The sequence below is a fragment of the Podarcis vaucheri genome (genome assembly GCF_965113315.1).
Source record: "Podarcis vaucheri genome assembly, chromosome: 13".
Lineage (NCBI taxonomy): Eukaryota > Metazoa > Chordata > Lepidosauria > Squamata > Lacertidae > Podarcis > Podarcis vaucheri.
The window spans coordinates 26,319,155-26,335,999 of NC_138751.1; the positions used below are offsets into that span (position 1 = coordinate 26,319,155).

The 16,845-nt window shown below is 39.9% G+C and overlaps 3 protein-coding genes across 3 annotated transcripts; 1 reads left to right on the forward strand and 2 right to left on the reverse strand.

Moving 5' to 3' along the window:
- Window positions 1-1,358: 1,358 nt before the first annotated feature.
- Window positions 1,359-3,452, reverse strand: LOC309517311 (olfactory receptor 6F1-like). Its single transcript, XM_082196456.1, has one exon. It carries the CDS (start codon window positions 3,121-3,123, stop codon window positions 2,503-2,505), a length of 621 nt encoding a protein of 206 aa, XP_082052582.1. The 5' UTR covers window positions 3,124-3,452; the 3' UTR covers window positions 1,359-2,502.
- An 8,038-nt stretch (window positions 3,453-11,490) lies between these two features.
- Window positions 11,491-12,994, forward strand: LOC309517304 (olfactory receptor 11L1-like). The gene has a single exon (XM_082196446.1). It carries the CDS (start codon window positions 12,122-12,124, stop codon window positions 12,986-12,988), a length of 867 nt encoding a protein of 288 aa, XP_082052572.1. The 5' UTR covers window positions 11,491-12,121; the 3' UTR covers window positions 12,989-12,994.
- Window positions 12,995-15,652: 2,658 nt separating this feature from the next.
- LOC309517501 (olfactory receptor 10A2-like) lies at window positions 15,653-16,507 on the reverse strand (the record flags this gene model as incomplete). The annotated part of the gene is made up of 1 exon (XM_082196730.1): window positions 15,653-16,507. The coding sequence occupies one exon, from the start codon at window positions 16,505-16,507 to the stop codon at window positions 15,653-15,655; it is 855 nt and encodes a 284-aa protein (XP_082052856.1).
- Between the last annotated feature and the right edge of the window lie 338 nt (window positions 16,508-16,845).

The following is a 16,845-nucleotide window of genomic DNA, read 5'->3' on the forward strand; positions in this document are numbered from 1 at the left end:
TCCCAAATTAAGAAAAAGTAGAGTACAAAGCATGTTTTTGTATGGGGAAAATCCTTGTTTTGCCCTCCAGGACCTTTAGTCAAAATGAAGTCATGGAGCCTCAGTTTCAAATCCTAGCCATAGTAACTAATGCTGCGTTAGGTGGTCCACTCCATCACATACAACTCAACACACTCAGCTTCCCATTCCCTTATGTTTCTGTCTCTAAAGTACTCAAGGGCTGCTCCAGTGCTTAATCAATAAGTCATCAACACCTGTACTGTACTTGAGCCTATTCTAGCTCACCCGCCCATGCCAGAATCCAAAACAGACCCAGAGCCACACGTGCCAGAGCCCAAAACAGAGCTTGAAGCACCCAAAACAGAGTTTGAAACAGAGCCAGAGCCAGTCGTGCACACACTTTTTTTTTACCCTCCCCCAACCCGAACATTTGCTTAAAATTGTAAAAAAAATCGCCCAGATGAGCATGTAGGTGCCCAAAAGGACATGTCGGGGATTTCCTGGACGTATGGCAACTAACACTATAACCATTGCAGAAACTAGGTCTAGGAGGGGGAATATCCTTTCCATACAACCAGATCCAAGCTACTGAAGGCCTCATATGCCCCTCTGTCCAGAGGTTCTTCACCATGAGTTTATTTGTGGCATTATTTCTATACCCTTTATTATCATTATAATAAATGTTTCTCTTGAACCTCAATGCAGTGAACTTCTTTCTTAAAAAAATATTTTTATTAGTTTTCCAATACACTCTCAATAATAGCCAAATTATAACAATAACAATTAATTCCCCAATTATACACTTATCAAAGTCCCAATCAATCTCCAGTTAAAGTGGCTCCCCACGTGATAGTTTGGGTGCATTTCTGATCTTATATCACCGTGTTTCATAATCTTAATTAATGTCAGCTACATTTCAGTTACAATAATAATCCCTTAGTCAACAGCTACATAATTAATGATTTACATTTGTGATGTTATAATATATACATTTATAAAGCTTCAAGTGAGGAACTCAAACTATTATCTTTATTCTGCTCTGCATGTGAAAACTGTTATATCCATGGAGATTCCTTCTGTCCATATAGTATGTTGTCTCTTTCACTTCCCAGCTGTTGTTTTCTCCCATCATGGCTTGGGGCAGAACTGAATCTTGAAGTTTCTCAGAGGTCTTATCTCTCCATCCCTTGCTTCGATGTCTCAGAACAGGGAACAGTCTGCTCAGGGCCGTCTTTAGCATATGTGCCGCCGGGGTGCAAAAATCTGCCCAGCGGCCCCAAATTTAGTTTAGCCACCCCCAAATTAACATTTATTGAGCTTTTTTTGGGGAGGGGGGAGCCAAAGTTGTTGACCTTTTTGGGGAGAGGTGAACTCAAAGTTGGGGGGGGGGAATAGCTCACCTGTAACGACGCAGCGGAAATAATTGCTTTTGTTTCCTGACTCTTTGGGAGTATTTTGTGCTATGGAGTAACAGAGCGACGAGGGGAGGGGGGACTATCGCTCCATTGCTTTTCACTGTCACCAATTGAGAGGGACCATATACAGTAGGTAAACCCCAGAATTTGGTGCCCAGGTGCCCCACACCCCTTGCAACCCTGAGTAAAGACGGCCCTGAGTCTGCTAAAACATTCTGTCTCACTAGTAAAACATGTCACCATTTTTCCCTCAGCCTAGGAAAAGGTGAGCAATTTTTAACAAGCTGAAGATTTAATACTCCTTTCCAACTCCCAGAATCTCTGCAGCATTCTTTTCACAGCCTCCAGATTCTTTTCCTTCCAGCAAGAGATTAATGGCCCAATTAAACTTTATCTTAGATTACATTCCATCAGTAGCACACAAAAATCTCAGTCTCTTTTTCCTTGTCTGTTGCTTTTAAGCAGAGGTGAGGAGAATTACTCTGTCTTTCCAATAGTCATACTTGAGCTACCCCTCCCTTCCTTTCTTCATTTCAAATCACACACAATTTCTATTTTTGCTTGTTAATATCAACATTACTCCAATGTCCCTTCCTCACTTGTAAATATATTTTTATCTCATATTCCAGATTGCCGAATCATGAATATATAAAAGAAACTTAGAATAAACAAACTGTGGCTTCCTTCTCCCCATTTGACTCTTATGCCGAAGAAAATCTTATCTCAATTCAAACCTTTGATCCATGTAGCTGGTATATTTGACCGTATGTTTTTGCAACCCTTTTGCATCACGCGCCTGTACTTTAAAGCCAATTAAAGATCCAATTAAATGGAGAACCTCTGCTTCTTAATGGAGTCATAGGAGGGGTTTCGCCAGGTGAAGTGCTTTTGCACTCGGTGACTCCCTGCCTCCCATATTCCAAGCAAAAGCCAGGTACCAAGATGAGCTGTGAGTGAAGCCCATTTCCCCTGTCCCTCTGGGGAGTTTGCAAGGATGATTTACCCTCTGTCATCCTTGTTTTTCGTTCACCGACGATCACAAGCTGTTGTGGGGGATGCCTCCATTAAGGCAGTTGGGACCATAAGCCTAATGCAATGAACTTCTGATTGCATCCTTCACTTCTTTATTTCGTAGTGTGTAGATGAATGGATTCAGCAATGGAGTAACAATTGTGTTCAATATGTTGACAATTTTGGTCATTTCTAGGGATGTCCGCTTAGAAGGTTTGACAAAAAGAAAGATGGTGGAGCCATACCAAATGAGCACTACAGCAAGATGGGACGAGCATGTGGAGAAGGCTTTTTGTTGACCTTGCACAGAAGGGATGCGTAGGATAGTGGTGATAATGCATATGTAGGAAAGAAAGGTGATCAGACAGGAGCCCAATATGACAATGATGGATATTACAAAAGCTGCCATCTCAATGTCATAGGTATTGGTACAGGAAAGAACTATCCAGGAATCAATGTTGCAGTAAAAGTGATTGATCACACTGGGGCCACAGAAAGACAATCTTGTGATTAGAAAGGCCGGTATAAAAATAATGAGGAAACCACATAGCCAGGAGCCAGCTGCCAGCTTCCTGGAGAGCTCGTTGTCCATGATGGTGCTATAGTGCAGGGGATCACATATGGCCAAATATCGGTCATACGCCATGACAGACAGCAGGAAGTATTCTGTGCATCCAAAGGCAAACACAAAGTACATCTGAAGGATGCAGCCAGTGAAAGAGATGCTTCTGCTCCTCCCCAGAAAGATGGCAAGAGTCTTAGGGATAGAAGCTGTAGTGTATCATATTTCTAGGAAGGAGAGATTACATAGGAAGAAGTACATGGGAGTATGGAGACGACGATTTGCTATTACCAGAATGATGATGGCCACATTTCCCAGCAGTGACATCACATACATGATAAGAAAGAGCATGAAGATGGACATCTGTAAATACTGAGATCCTGGGAAGCCAAGAAGGATGAATTCCATCACTTTTGTTCCATTTTGCGATCTTTCATTTGTATTTCCCATCAATCTTCTTTTAACTGCTCAAACAAATAGCCAAATTAACAGATTCATTATCCACCAGGAAATGATACAATATTATATTATGTGATGGGGTGTGTGTGTGTGTGTGTGTGTGTGTGTGTGTATCCAACATGAACCTGCACCTGCACCTTTCCCATCAACCTGTTATCTGTCAGGACTCCCCCCTGCCTCCCAAATACTCTGACTGGGGCTTTTAAAAAGCTGGAACTTGCCCGAACTGAGTTCCTTAGCAAACGAATCGAAAGGGTAGTGATATAATAGCAAGATGCAAAGTCATACAGAAATATATCACCAAAGGCAACTGCTTCATAATGAGGAATATAAACAAGCAAACATATAAATTCCCAAAGTAGTCTTTTTCTTTATAATAACTTGTGTATTTGATAGAGGCAATATCAACTCTATTTGCAAATAGAACACTGTAGGGCCTCTTTCTGTTCTTCCCTTGGGAGATATGTATATAGAGACAGATTTGCCCATTTCTCTAAACTAATGATTGTATACTGCATAGTCTTCATGGTACAGGGTAAATCAATTAATGTACTATATACATAATAGTATTAAGATCACCATAGCCATTCTAAAAGATGAAGGGAGGCATTCATAGTGAATTCCAGCACCTCTTTTTCTAGAAAAATATCACTGACTCTCACTATCTTGTAAAGTGAAAAGATCCTTCTTCATTGTGGCTATCTGCTAACAAAATACTTTCCAAATGGAGGCTCACCCAGTACCCTCACTGATTTATTTATTACTTGTTTTTGACTTCTGTTTAAACCTCACTTTATCTACCTTTTTCCGTGGGTATCATCAAACAGCCCAATAGTGTGTGTGTTCCCTAAGTGGGCTATCACTATAGATAAGGTTTTGTTCCATGTTACTACTGTATATTGTGAACCTAAACTATTGGTGGGACAAGGATAGCCTTCCCATTGGACCTTAGTCACTGGAAGGCTGATACAGGGGGAAGGTACTTTTGAGGTGTTTGGGTCTCATGTTGCTTAGGACACTAGTGGCTGCTTGCTCTACTAGTTGCATCTTCTGGACTATCTACAAGGGCAGTCCCATATGGAGTGAGTCACAATACTCTGCTTGGGAGGTTACTACGGCAGGGATTATTGATCCTAGATTATTCCAATCTAGGAATGGTGGTAGCCAGCAAACCAGCTGCACCTGCCCATAGTCATGCCAAACCACTGAACCCACCTGAGCTGCATAGAGTAAATCAGGCTTCTCCTTCCAATTGATAGATTAAATTAAGTCGATTAAATTAATTAGAATTAGAATTAAATTAAGTAGATTAAATTAATTAGAATTTGATTTTTCTAAAGCCTCTGTCAATAATGATTTCAACATTATGCATATGCCTCTAAAAAGAAGGAAAAAATATCATTTTTCATTCACTTTATGAGGTACATCATCACATATATGATGTTGTCCACAAAGTAAAACAATAAAACTTTATTGTATAGAATAATAAATAAAACCTATACACTTTAAAACACAAAGTATCATGAAAGTGAGATCACTGCCCCTCCAGACACACAAACAAACACACTACAAAACACTACACGCAGCACAGAACCAAAATGTGTACAATAAAACCACCAACCATGCCACAGGAACTTAAAAACAAAATCTTAAAAGGTCTTGAAAAGTAAAGAAAGCATGTGAATTATATTCTAGAATAAAAAAATTCCCATTGTTTAAATTACGATAAAGTAGTATTGGAGGGAGGGGAAAATGTGTTCCTGCCATAATATGATGAAGTTGAACACTTATACAGTATATACAAACTGACTTTCATAACGTACTCTTTACTTATCCATCACAAAATGATAGGTTCAATTTCACTAATTTATTTTTAATGCAGTAGTCTCTCTCTCTCTCTCTCTCTCTCTCTCTCTCTCTCTCTCTCTCTCTCACACACACACACACACACACACACACACACAATTTGAGACTACAATGGAGGGGTTCATGCCATTAACATTTATATCACTTCTAGCTCACATCACTTCTAATCAAATACTTTGTCTTTCTAAATGGAGAAGGGGCCCCATTTGCTGTCTCGTACAGATCCACATCCTTTGTTCCCTTTAATGGCCCATTGCCTTATCAGGAAGCTGGAACTGCTTCAGGAGAATACAAAAAGTTGAATTCTCTCAAAGTTTATATTCCGAAACACACTGGAAAACAGAGCCACTTACAAACTATTTACTGCTCTCTTTGTATCAATTTACTTATAATATATACTATTTTTCCACTGTTACTATTTTCAACTACTAATTAGCTGTCTTATTCTTTCTACTCACCCAGTTAAAAATTCAGGTACTTATGTTGTCCTGCACAGCTGTTTGTAACTGAAATTAATGTAGTGGAATAAGCAATATTTATCTTATTAAAAGCCACGGCTCCTTTCAGATTTCACCTCAGCTTTGAAAATATAGCCCTATCAAGTCTTAAACACCTATGGAGGAAAAAGAAATCCCTTAGATAACTTAAGCTGTGCTGCGTTCCCACAGATCCTTCAACATAGAGAGAGTCTAGGAATACACCAAGGGATTTGAAGGGCAGACCAAGTATCTAGGAGCAATTCTGAGCAATCTGTCACTTAAGGTATAATTCAGTCCCATTGAAGTGGACTTTTTTAATACATATTGAACTTCCAATTTGTTTGAATTGCATATAATTCCCTGGTGCACTATTAAAAATCCTTGCAGAGGGAAAACACTATTGGTGCAGGAGCAAACTTGAACAAATTGTAACCACTAGGGGAGAAGTTTTCAACCTTTTTCAATCCAAGGCCCCCTTGACCAACTACATTCTTTCTGTGGCACCTGCCTTAAGGGGGTGACCAGGTTGAAACACAACAACTCTCCTTCTGTAGCACCCTGCTTGTGGTTAACGCTTAGCTGGAATGAAATATTCAACGCAGCAATAGAGAAATTAAAATAATTATTTATTTGTCAGACAAATAAATGAGAGGCACAGTGGTATATGGTTACCAAGCTCTGGCCTGGCCTCCTGCCATTATGGCCAGCACTTATATTCCCTTAATCCAGCCCCCTTTGCTCCTCCTGTGGCTACCTCTGTCCAATCAGCCTGGTTGAATTTCCTATTGGCTGATTGCTAGAACCAATCCTAGAAGATACACCCATATCCTCCTGTCCTTATATGGAACACAAAGAGCTATATATTGTTACATCTATAAATGACAAATAAGTAGTAATATATCTTACATGTGTCTCAACAAGGCATCTTAATTACCAGCTCACCTCTTGTCTTCCTTGCCCTCCAAAACAGATGGTTAATAATTTTAAAATTTTATCTTGAACAGATGTCAGAGACCTTGGGTTCATATTCTCATGCATCATCAATGAAATATCTCCTTTTGGAGGTCTTTAAACAAAGGTCTGACAGCCATTTGTCATGAGGGCTTGTTTGGCGTCTCTTGTCTGACAAGGGGGGCTAAATACAACTATATGAAATCTAGCATTTCTTAAATCCTTTGCATAATTACATTTAAGACAATATATTTAATACATAACATAGATAGCTTTTTAGAAGGATAAACTTCCTCAAAGTAAAAAGGAAGAAACAGTTTACAGCCTCAAAGTAAAATAGGAAAAAAAGCCTCTTCCCCTTTTCACACTTTCCCCCCTTCTCCTAGCCAGTTGCTTTTCCCATGTGCTCTTGGCCTTTTGTCCTGTGGCTCAAGTTTAACGGTTTTATTATGTTTGGTCTCTGCCCTTTTTATCTTCTGTAACATGTAGGGTCAGTGTCCTCACTCAGTCTGTAATTCCAGCTTTTACGACTTTGAGAATTGTTTTCTGCTATCAATCAAAGGGGCCCTTGTCTAGGAGAATAAACATTACCAAGGTTGTAAACTGCTGGCTTGAAACTTTTGAAAATCTAAGCTCTCTCTTTAATATACAAGTCCTGATCAAACATTAATAAAATGCAGGCTTATGCCTGATGCCTCACTTCCTGCCAAAAACCAATGAATAAAATACCAGATTAACTTAATTAACAGTACAGCAGACCATCTAATGCCCATGACCCAGCTATTCAATAAGTAGTAGGTGGATAAACGGATCTGCCAAAGATTCCTACATGGCCCTGAAGCGACGAATAAGTCACACTGAGAGATGGGGGGGAGGGTGCTGCTGCTAGGAAAAGAAGCGGGACGGAGGCTTCTCTCCCCCAGCCCTTAAAAGGACGACCCGCCACCACCTCACCCCAAGTGTATGATTGATGCAGAAACAGCAGACATGCTGTCTCCCTAAGTCTGAGCAGGATACAACAACCCCCCTTCCTGCCAAAAACAAATGAATAAAATAGCAGATTAACTTAATTAACAGGCTAGCAAACCATCTAATGCCCACGACCCTGTTGGAAAAATGCCCGGGAAGGCTGCCACCTTCCCAAGACACCAAGGCGTCTCTCCAGTGGTCACCCTCTGGCTGTAAATCTTCCTCAGTCCAGAGAGACCGGTAATAAGCGACCCCTCCCTCCTGAGAGGAGCACACTCGTCTTCTGGCATCTCATTGCAGAAGAAAAAGACAATCAGTAGCTATAAACTACTTTATTTCACAGTCCATATATACAGAGAACCCATCAGCGTGTCTGCTCTCTCTGAGCAGCAGTACGGACGAGAACACTTCACTCAGAAGTGAAAGTAACTTTTTTTCACAGTACTGAGACTGTGCTGAGACTTCCTGTCTCACACTCCCAGACACTCACATGATATAAACAACCATTGTGCTGCTCGCTGAGCAGCTGGTGAGATAAAAATCCTAACAGACCCAGCTATTCAATATGCAGTAGGTGAAAAAACCAACCCACCCAGAGGTGGATCTGCCAAAGATTCCTACATGGCCCTGAAGTGACGAATAAGCCACATTGAGAGATGGGGGGGAGGGTGGTGCTGCTGGGAAAAGAAGCGGGACGGAGGCATCCCCCCAACCCTTAAAAGGACGACCCACCACCACCTCACCCACAAGTGTATGATTGATGCAGAAGCAGCAGATATGCTGTCTCCCTAAGTCTGAGGAGCCTGAGGATACACCCCACTGGCCAGTACTGAGGCAGAATGGGCAGCTGACTGGGTCTTCCTGTCACCTTGATTACCATTCATTCAGTAGGGATACCTGAAGATGGGAATCCGAAGTATGGAGTTCTCCACATTCATATACTTCCACACAAGCAGCAATTTTGATTTATTACAAGGAAAAGAAAAACACAACTAAATGCACAACCTGTCTAGCCAGTTACAAATTAATTGTATGTAGGCAGAGCCCAGTCATTGTTACATTCAAATATTCTATTCTAAAGAAATCTTAATTCTCTTAGAGATATGCAGGAGTGGATGTATCTAGCATTATAAATCTACAGAAACTGAGAGTGCTGAGGAAAGAGTTGGAGCAAATGTGTGTTGCTAATTTGCCATTGTAAGAAACTATAATTTAAATATATTTTTGGGGCCTCACTTATTCCTGTATAATAAATGAAGGTGCAAAATTGTTCCATACACCTTACTCTCTCATGCTTTCCTGAGACACTACTGTTGGGGGGGGGGGAGTTCTTATCTCTGTAGTTCTGAGAACGGGCTTTTCTTATGTTCTTATTTACGGCTCCCAAATCAGAAATTTACCCCAAAATTAGCTTCATTGTTTGAAGTTGAGTTCCTCCTTAAGGGAGTTGATAACCTTCATATTTGCCAGGGCAATCTGGTTAAGTGTTAAGTAGGTAGAGGATGCCAGTTGTTCTCTTATGTCCTGGACAAGATAGAAAAGGTACTAGGGTTATAGGGCAATTTCAATATTAAACCATGCCAGCCTGCACTGAGGATCTGCTCCATAGAAACAAACCACATAAAAAGTTAAAATAAGCACCAATCTTTTTGACAAATTGAATACATTAAAATTTCATAATTAGGGGTTTAAAACCATTGTGGCATTCACCATGTTGTATCTGTATTATTTTTAATGTATTTCACCACATGTTTACACAGAATTTATTACAGAGGGGGAAAGCTCAAAGGGCCATTTTTTTCTTCCCAAGTGGCTACAGATGGTTGGATGTTTACTTAATTACTTAAGTTTAAGTAATTAACTTATTTTTTTACTGATCCAACCCAAGAAGTGGGCAAAATATCCTGAATAATAATAATAATAATAATAATAATAATAATAATAATAATAATAATAATAATAATTTTATACCCCACCCATTTGGCTGGGTTTCCCCAATATCAAATATTGATTATAGCCTCCCTTGTTTTTCAGTAACTTAGGCTTTGAGCTGACTCATAATTAAATATTCCCAAGTGTATATATACTGGTGATTCAAAGTAGTCCCTATTGTTGCTGCAATCAAGTCAGTACAGCACTGCCAAATATAATTTGCTTTTAATTGGTGATGCATGCACCTCATTTATTGGTTTGCCAGGATGTCACATCATTCCTTCCATTTCCTCCACATAAAATACTGAGCGAACTACTTTTCCCGCTTCTTACATCAAAACAGGTTTTCGGTTATATTCTAAAGACTATATTCTAAGTATCAGGAAGAGAGAGAAATAAAATCCTCTGTGATAATTGTCAAGACGGAGATTCAAGATGCATTTTGGAGGCAATATTTTGAAAGGTAAAACAAAATTTATCCTTCCTTCCTTCCTTCCTTCCTTCCTTCCTTCCTTCCTTGAAAGCACATTTAAACAGTAACACTGAATTGCATCCAGACCTAAGCTTAAAGTAGACCTACTGAAATCTAACTTATGTCCCCATTCCTTCAATGGATTTACTCAAAGTATTGATCTGATACAGTGGCGTAGCGTGGGTTGTCAGCACCCGGGGCAAGGCAAGTAATTTGCGCCCCCAAACCCATGGATTTGCGCCCCCTAACCCGTGGATTTGCACCCCCTAACCCTAACCCCCAGATGTTGCGCCCGGTGCGGCTGCCCCCCCCTGCACCACCCACGCTATGCCACTGATCTGATATGTAGAGATCTGAAGGGTTCTGGAAGCTTCTCTGTGTGAAAGAAACAAGCAGAAGGTTCAAGATGTTTGGGTTATTCCTTTAGAGACGCTGAGTACAGCTGGCTTAAACTGATTCTGTTATCTCATGCTGACTATAAAAATAGGCCAGAAGAAGCCTGGGTTTCACTTTCTCTTTCTATCGCTTTTCATTCTGGTGTGGTGTTCTGTACATAGTATGCTTAGTATTAAAGTTTACACTTGTAAGTTATTGTAAGTTTAAGTTAAGTCTGCTGCAACTGGATTTCTTATGGGCAGTGCCAATTCTGAATGTATTGGATTTGTGAACATTATGCTCATTTACCTTCAGTAGCAGTAAAGCTCTGCTGGATGAAATATTAATTAATTAATTAATCTGGTCTATTTTTGGTGGAATCCTGCAACGTGTTTAAGTTTTTACTCTGCTAACTATACATTGGAATATATTCTAGATCAATATTGAGTAGAATTAATGACAATTTAGCCATCCAGATTTTGCTGGACTGCAACTCTGATCACCCCTGATCTCTGGACATGCTGGCTGGGTTAATGTGAGTTGGAGTCCAGAAATCTATGCAGAACTACAGGTTCCCCATATTTCCATCACAGGGTCCAGTTCCTCTTTGAATGAGGGAGCATGGTACAGTGGTACCTCTGGTTATGTACTTAATTCGTTCCGGAGGTGCGTTCTTAACCTGAAACTGTTCTGACCCTGAAGCACCACTTTAGCTAATGGGCCCTCCTGCTGCTGCCGCACCGCCGGAGCACGATTTCTGTTCTCATCCTGAAGCGAAGTTCTTAACCCGAGGTACTATTTCTGGGTTAGCGGAGTTTGTAACATGTCATAGTGCTTCAGGTTAAGAACTTTGCTTCAGGATGAGAACAGAAATCGTGCTCTGGCAGCCCGGCAGCAGCAAGAGGCTCCATTAGCTAAAGTGGTGCTTCAGGTTAAGAACAGTTTCATGTTAAGAACGGACCTCCGGAACGAATTAAGTACTTAACCTGAGGTACCACTGTATATCAGTGAGTCCACTCTGTAGAATTTAATTGGCTAAAACTCTGTGTGAACCAAATAACAGACCTTGAAAAAAGTCCTGCTGAAGCTCATCTAGTCTAATTTCCCTGATTCTCCTTTCTGACACACCTAGAAGGCTGCTTATATTATGCCAAAAAGCATCATTAGTGATTGGGAATTCAATACATAGTTCAGAGGTGACAGCCCTAGACACTTGCCTCACACCATGGATGTTCCTTCAGCTCTAGTCACCATGAAAATGAATGAGTGTCATACACTCATAAGAGATAATTAAAGCATTGCATTTGGAGGTAGCCCAGTATGGGGTGGAAGTTGTGAGTTTCCTATGTGTGTATTTATGTGCATCGCTGATGTAGTCTGGCACCTAGCAAGTAGTTTTCCCATGGCTGCATGTGATCGTACAATCTAAGGGATTTGCTAAGACACTATATGATTTATAGCAAATCAGATTATTCAAATTATGCTGAACTAATTTCTTGTTCTGTTGGTCTTCCTTTCCTTCATACCCCGTGTGTTTCTCTTTCCAGATGGAAATGGAAGCCCTAATCATACACTGATCACAGAATTCATTCTGCTGGGACTAGGAAACCTTCATGAGCTAAGGATCCCTATGTTTGTGGTATTCCTTGCAGTCTATATAGTAACATTAATGGGGAATATAATTATCATGGCAGTTGTGTTGACTGACCACAGCCTTCATACGGCTATGTACTTCTTCCTAGGAAACCTCTCTTTCTTAGAAATATGGTACACCACCAGTGTGGTTCCAAAGATGCTGAAAACATTACTGACTGCCCATGAGGCCATTTCCTTCTCAGCTTGTCTCCTCCAGTTTTACACCTTTGGCTCTTTGGCAGTTACTGAGTGTTTTCTTCTAGCAGCAATGTCCTATGATCGCTATGTAGCCATATGCCAACCACTGCATTATGGAAACTTAATGAACTTCAGAGTGTGCATTCAGCTAGCAATAGGGTCATGGATTGGTGGGTTTCTGACCCCAGTGCTCACCATAATAATGGTTTCTATGTTGCCTTTCTGTGCTTCTAATGAGATCAATCATTTTTTCTGTGATTTGGCCCCTGTCATCAAACTTGCCTGTGGAGACACACAAAAAGTGAGGTTCCCCTCTTTTCTTATCTCCATCCTTGTAACCTTCTCTCCTTTCCTTCTCACTACTATATCATACTATAAAATCGTCTCCACCATCCTCAAGATCCCATCTGCCAAAAGCAAACAGAAAGCCTTTTCCACCTGCTCCTCACATCTCATTGTGGTTACAGTGTTCTATGGGACACTGATGGTGGTGTATGGTGTACCTACAACAACTTGGTATCCCAGCTTAAGCAAAGTCTTTTCTATGCTCTATACAGTGGGGACACCAATGGTTAATCCTATTATATACAGTCTGAGGAACAAGGATGTCCAGAATGCATTGAGGAAGCTTTTGACTAGAAAGCCTATATTGCCACTTGAGTGAAGAGAATGTTGGCATACCATGTGAATGTGGAGAAGCACAGATCACTGTAAATTTGTATTTAAAAATTATTGTTTCCATATCTGGTTTTTTTTATAAAAAATGTACAGATTCTTCTGAAACATACTTATGTGCATATGTACCACCTACACGCACACACACACACACATCCAATCTGTGAATAAGGTATAAACATTGAAGCGTCATATACTTTCAGTGTGATGTGAATGTGTTATCAGCTGTATTCAGAGTTTAGTCATTCCCATTGATAGCCAATATGTGGAGAGTGGACACAGCCCACATCCCAGCCCTGAAATTGTGCATCTTTTTGTCCATTCCATGGATTTTTGTGCTTTCTCATGCATTCATTATGGATCTCTGGATGAGGATATTCCTAAGTGAATATTGTTCCACATCTCAGGAAATATTGGGTCTCAGACAGCATGGAACCATGTCTGCTCTTAAGCAGTTGGAAACTGAAAGTACAAAAAACTTACCATTGGTGGGGAGAGGCATGGAAAGAAATGGAGGAGATGGAAGGAGACTGCCCCTACTTACAGATCCACGGAAAAGTCAAAGAAAACTGTTCATGATCCCTCCAGTGGGGTAATTCTTTATTTGAATATTCTGCGCATCTGGCAATTTCAGATTCTTGCAAGCAACATATGGGACAGCTGCAGAACAGTGTGAAGAGCTTTCAAACCTGGGGGAATTAACAAGCTGAGCATATATCAGATCAATATAAAGTATTGATGGGCCAAAGAGCAGTCAGGGTACTCTGGGTGGTGGCTTTATTTCAAATATTAATATTGAACAGTTTGAAGTGACAGGGTGCATAAAAACTCACTCCTTTTGAAAATAAAACATTGGCAAGGTTCATGAGTTTAATTAAAGCTTTACTTGCAGAACTTGCCTCAAAAGAACAAAAACATCAAAGATGCATCCAAATATTTCCATAGAATATATTGTGCAAGTCCAGCACAGGCTCAGCACCTTAGAAATAAAATATGAAATACTTCAAACAGATCTAAAATCAGAGGTCTGTCTCTCCTTACAGTCTCCATTTTTCCTGGAGCTGTATTCACGCACTGGAGGGGTTATTTATACACCCTTACTTCCACAGAACCTGAGGTCAAAGATTCAGCCACCACCCTTCCAATTTACAATTCAATACCTCTCATATGATCTAAGGTTAAAACCACCACAACAGAGCTACCAGAGAACAATAACAATACCGAATTATCAACCCATTTAGGCAGCTTAGAGAGCTCTTCTTGCTGGCTATACTCCAGTGGAATTTTCCAATGTTAAACCTTTCGGCAATACATAGAGCCATTCTTATTCCAGTGTCAATTAATTAATTATACTTTACAGACCTTGTATGTGCACCCCTGCCCCATCTTTATTTTAACCCTTTGTGTGTTCGGACAAATGCATGGAAACAGCTTTTACCTTCTCATGATGGCTGCAAACCTATGATAATTATAGTTATGGAAAGGAAGAAGCTTATTCAAGCCAATGGAAGGAGCGTGTCACTGACCTCTCTGTGGCTTTCAATACATTATCCTGCCTACAGATGTTTTGAGTTAAATGCAAAGGCTCCTGTGTCTCAAATTAATCTTTATTCTTTGTATTTATTTATTTAAGCTTTATTAAAGATTTTCCTGGGTTACAAAAGTACTGTATTGTCTCTATTTTCAGGTCATAGAGTCTTTTCTACAAATCAGTTACATTTGATGTGAGACATTTATGTTGTGTACAGTATAAGGTTGGGGGAGAAGAGAGGAGGGGAGCTTTATTAAATTTTAAAACACATAAAAAGAAATAGAATCTTATTGCTGTCAAAACAATAGTGTATACGTCAAAGAAACAAAAGATGGTAATTACTTAAAACAAAAACCAGTAAATCAAGAGCTCTGCAATGTATACCATATCCCAAACACATCCATTGGGAAGATAAGCTTGTTATTCATTTCTCTTGGTATGTCAAAATAAATTACAAAGTTTATACATAAAATTCAAACTTGCTATTTTAGATACATCGTGTGAGAAAGAAAGGAAGAGTCAGAAGGGTGAAGCTGTAATGCTAGCTTTCCAGCAGTGTTGTAGCTGCCACTTACCAGGAGCAAAAGGGGTGCAAAGAGGTTAGCATGGTGCTGGTACACAGGGGGGGCCAACCCTGTGCTCACATCACTTCAACCATACCCTGCAGACCTTGTCACCTCACTCTCCACCCTGCTGGTCAGCAGCAGCAGCAGCAGCACCCCTGTTGAAAAGCTAGTGTTGCGCCAACACCTTGTAAATTGACCTAGAAATATTTATCATGATGAGTGCATTATAATTTGAAATAATGAAAATACGAGTGCAGAATTTTAATAGGACTATGAGAATTTATCAGGGAGCTTCCAGACTTGGGTCACAAGATTGCAGGTAATGGGATTTTCAAAGCAGATTTGCAAGTTCCCTTCTCAGAAAGTGTGTCTCAAGAATGTTTAAGGAAGGCTAAAGTATTTAGGTAGACTAGAAGGAATTGGAAGATTTTACCACATCTGTAGTATAATGTGTCCTGTGGTGCTGGCATACAGTGTCTCAAGCCCTATATTGCTGCCTTTTGCTGCAGTTTACTTATAGCAAATCCAACCTCAACATTTTTTTGGGGAAATATTATCAATATTGCTGCATAGCATTTGACCAGTTTATGAAAGCCAAAGCTTTACTCAACAACATTCTTAGTGTTTCTTTAACCTCCTTATTCCTCAGACTGTATACAATGGGATTAAACATAGGAGTCAGAACAGTATACAACAAGGAAAGTATTTTGTTTAATTCTACTGACTGTGTCCCTATAGAGACTGCATATGTGATGCCCAGAGTCCCATAGAAGGAGCTTACTACAATTAGATGAGAGCTACAAGTGGAAAAGGCTTTCTTCTTTCCAGATGATGATGGAATTTTGAAAATGGTCAGTATGATAGAGGCGTATGATGTGATGGTTAGAAGAAAAGGAACTAATGACACAGCAAAGCATGCTACAAAGATGGCCACTTCTGCTAGGTGGATATCAGAACAGGACAACTTCAACAAGGGTGTCAAGTCACAAAAGAAATGATCAACCTGATTGGGGCCACAAAGTGTTAAAGATGTGGATACAATCATGTTCAGCCCAGCAGCTAACAGGAAGCCCCATAACCATGTTCCAGCAGTTAATTTAAGGCAACAATTCCAATTCATTGATTTGGCATAGTGCAGTGGATTACAGATGGCAAGATAACGATCATATGACATGAGCAACAGGAGAAAGCATTCAACAGTTCCCAGGGCACAGAAAATGTATAGCTGTATGATGCAGCCTGTCAATGAAATGGTCTTGTCCTTTCTCAGTAAATCCACCAACATTTTGGGGGTAATGTTTGAGGTATACCAGAGTTCCAAGAATGATAAATTGCCAATAAAGAAATACATGGGAGTGTGAAGTTTCTTATCAACTGATACAGATATTAAAATAAGAAAATTCCCGACCATTGTTATTCCATAAATTCCTAAAAACAGTGGAAAAACAAAAAACTGAAGTTCCTGGAGGTCCCCAAATCCACGGAGAATTAATAGATTCATTGTTGTTCTATTTTGCTGCATAAAAATTTCCATCAGGTAATCCTAATTATGGGAGGAATAAGTATTTTAAACAATAATGCAGAAATGTTTAATCACAAAATTATGTGTCAAAGTAGACTGTTCACCATTGTGAAAAATGCAAATATGACAGTTTTGTGGCACCTTACCCAATACCAATAAATTTATTATGGAATAAGTTTTTAAAATCTGTTGGCATTTAAGATGCCAGAAGACTGCCAGTTTTGCTG

Coding starts and splice junctions, on each gene's coding strand:
- LOC309517311 (XM_082196456.1), bottom strand. CDS start 3,123: ATGTACTTTGTGTTTGCCTTTGGATGCACAGAATACTTCCTGCTGTCT.
- LOC309517304 (XM_082196446.1), top strand. CDS start 12,122: ATGTTTGTGGTATTCCTTGCAGTCTATATAGTAACATTAATGGGGAAT.